This window comes from Gadus chalcogrammus, chromosome 6 (genome assembly GCF_026213295.1).
Source record: "Gadus chalcogrammus isolate NIFS_2021 chromosome 6, NIFS_Gcha_1.0, whole genome shotgun sequence".
Lineage (NCBI taxonomy): Eukaryota > Metazoa > Chordata > Actinopteri > Gadiformes > Gadidae > Gadus > Gadus chalcogrammus.
In genome coordinates, this window is record NC_079417.1 from 15,026,179 (window position 1) to 15,028,418 (window position 2,240).

Here is a 2,240-nt window from a genome sequence, read left to right on the forward strand (position 1 = left end):
GTATTTAGGACATGAACTCATCTTGAAGCTATTTATTGAGTTGATCAAATTGTTATAGAATTGTCTATTTTTTGTTATAAAAAATGTCTTAACCTTTAAGAAATGTATTAATGATCTTAGAAATAGCAATCTCAAGGTCTTACAACCCACACAGCTAACAGGCCAAATTTACACCTTTAAAAAGGCGCATGTATTTGTTTGAATGAATCTTTGAATGTTAAATCGCAATTTGAAAATAAAAGCTTATAGTTCGTATTATTTCAGAAGGAAACAGTGTGATGGCTGAGATCGTCCTCTTCACTGGAGTGAAGCTCCATATGCATTTCATCCGAGTCGCTGAACTGTGAATGTGGAGAAAATTCTCCATCGCTCCTCGGCGACTCTTTCCCTCCCCCGATCTTCACGGACCCCGCTGCATGCCCCCCCTGACCGGACGACGAAGAGGAGGGCGAGGCGGACGTTGAGGGGAAACACATCGCCTCTTCTATCATGGCTGAGAGGTCACCATCGTCAAAAGACGTGCGCATGGGGAGCTGGACGTCGATCTGCACGGGCAAGCCGGTCCCGACCACAGACCCAGCGGTGGCCCGTTTGCAGGACGCAGCGGTCTGCGGGGTCGCGTCCTTCGCCTTGTCGAAGCCGGGGCTTGACGAGGGCACCTTCGAAGCGCTGTTGGAAACGCTAGTGTCCTTAGCGGCTGCAACCGGACCTTCCAGCAGATCCGCCAGGGCGTTGATGTAAATCTGTGCCATTTGTAAAGTTTCATATTTGGATAGTTTTTTGTCGTTGTCGAAGGCCGGGATGACCCTCCGAAGTTCGTCGAAGGCGTAGTTAAGCCCGTGCATCCGCCGCCTCTCCCTGGCGTTGGCGGCTACGCGTCTCTGTTTGTGGACCCCGTTCGCAGGTCTGCCGGACGGGGCTCTCTGTCTGTCTTCGTCGGCCTCGTCGGAGCAGCCCAGTGAGCTGCTCATCCGACACAGCTCTCTGACCTTGAGCGAACTGAGGTTCTGGGCGGCTCTTATGTAGCTCGGCGGGCTGGAGTGTCCCGATGACGCCGGAGAGCCACTGTCTGACAAAACAACAACAACAACAACAAGACATAAATATACAGAGAACAGATATTCCCCACACAAAGGCGTAAAACAAAAATGCGCAAAACAAAAATACCAAAAACACACCGCATGTCCACCACCATGACCGTTTTAATTCAAATCGCCCATAATAACATTAGTAACTTAATTTCAAAACGTTTGCCCCTGAATGTGAGCTTCTGAATTGATGCTGTTACCTTGATAGGAGCCGGAGCTGGGACAGGGCGAGTGCGGCAGGTAGTCAGGGGAGGCGGCGTGTGCCGCGCAGGTGACAGAAGGCTGCAGCGGAGCCAGCCAAGCGCGTGGGTCGCTGCCACTGTCCACGAGCGTCAAGCTGCTTGGGTTGCAGTCGTTCTCGCGCTGGGGCTGCAGCTGCTCCCCTCCCTTCCCCATAAAGCGTTGGTGCTGTTGCCGTGTCTCAAGCACCCCCATGTCCCGCGCTTCTTTGCTCCAATCTATGTTTAAAACTTCCATTTCTTTTCAAAAATCCCAGAGACAGACGAAATGGATTCTAGAAAACTCTGTTGTAATTGTGATTTTGGAGAGACGAGTTTCTCGCGCTGTGCTATAAGCATGCACTGTGAATGCCAGTCGCGTGCGGGACTCCTTAATGTCTCAAGGTGCAGCGTCGGTTTAAAAAGCGGCACGCGCCTGAGAGCCCCCCCTCCCCGCCCTGGTCGCGTGTAAACGTCCAATGAGATGTCGCGTTAAACCCGAGAGAGAGGGGGATTGTCTCCGCGAAACACGACTGGTTATAATGACGCTAGGGTTTAAGGAGTGTTTAACGGGTGGGGAGGTAAGTGGACCCTCCCCCAGGACGCACGTGGGGGGTGGCGGGGCGCCGGAGGTGAGGAGCGTGGACGGCGCGAGACCCGCAACAACCGTGGATGCTGCCTACCTGTCTGCACGCGTGCGCGACGTCACGCCACATAACAAAAAAACAGAATGGGGAAAAGAAAGAAAGGGTTCCTTTTCATTGATGGATGCGAGTGTTTTCCATCCCCCCCCCCCCCACACACACACACACACACACACACACACACACACACACACACACACACACACACACACACACACACACACACACACACACACACACACACACACACACACACACACACTTTAAATGTTCTTGCTTCCACCCCATAT

The 2,240-nt window shown here is 52.3% G+C and overlaps 1 protein-coding gene across 1 annotated transcript; it reads right to left on the minus strand.

Moving 5' to 3' along the window:
- Positions 1 to 260: 260 nt before the first annotated feature.
- On the minus strand, positions 261 to 1,523 carry atoh1a (atonal bHLH transcription factor 1a). Its single transcript, XM_056592457.1, has 2 exons — positions 1,289 to 1,523; positions 261 to 1,069 (listed from the first exon to the last, which is right to left on the minus strand). Exons 1-2 carry the CDS (start codon positions 1,521 to 1,523, stop codon positions 261 to 263), a joined length of 1,044 nt encoding a protein of 347 aa, XP_056448432.1.
- Positions 1,524 to 2,240: the final 717 nt, after the last annotated feature.

Bases quoted from the DNA above. Each gene is read 5' to 3' on its own strand.
- atoh1a (XM_056592457.1), bottom strand. From the start codon at position 1,523: ATGGGGGTGCTTGAGACACGGCAACAGCACCAACGCTTTATGGGGAAG. The intron at 1,070-1,288 runs GTAACAGCATCA...TTGTTTTGTCAG, and splicing joins CAGCTCCGGCTCCTATCAAG to ACAGTGGCTCTCCGGCGTCA.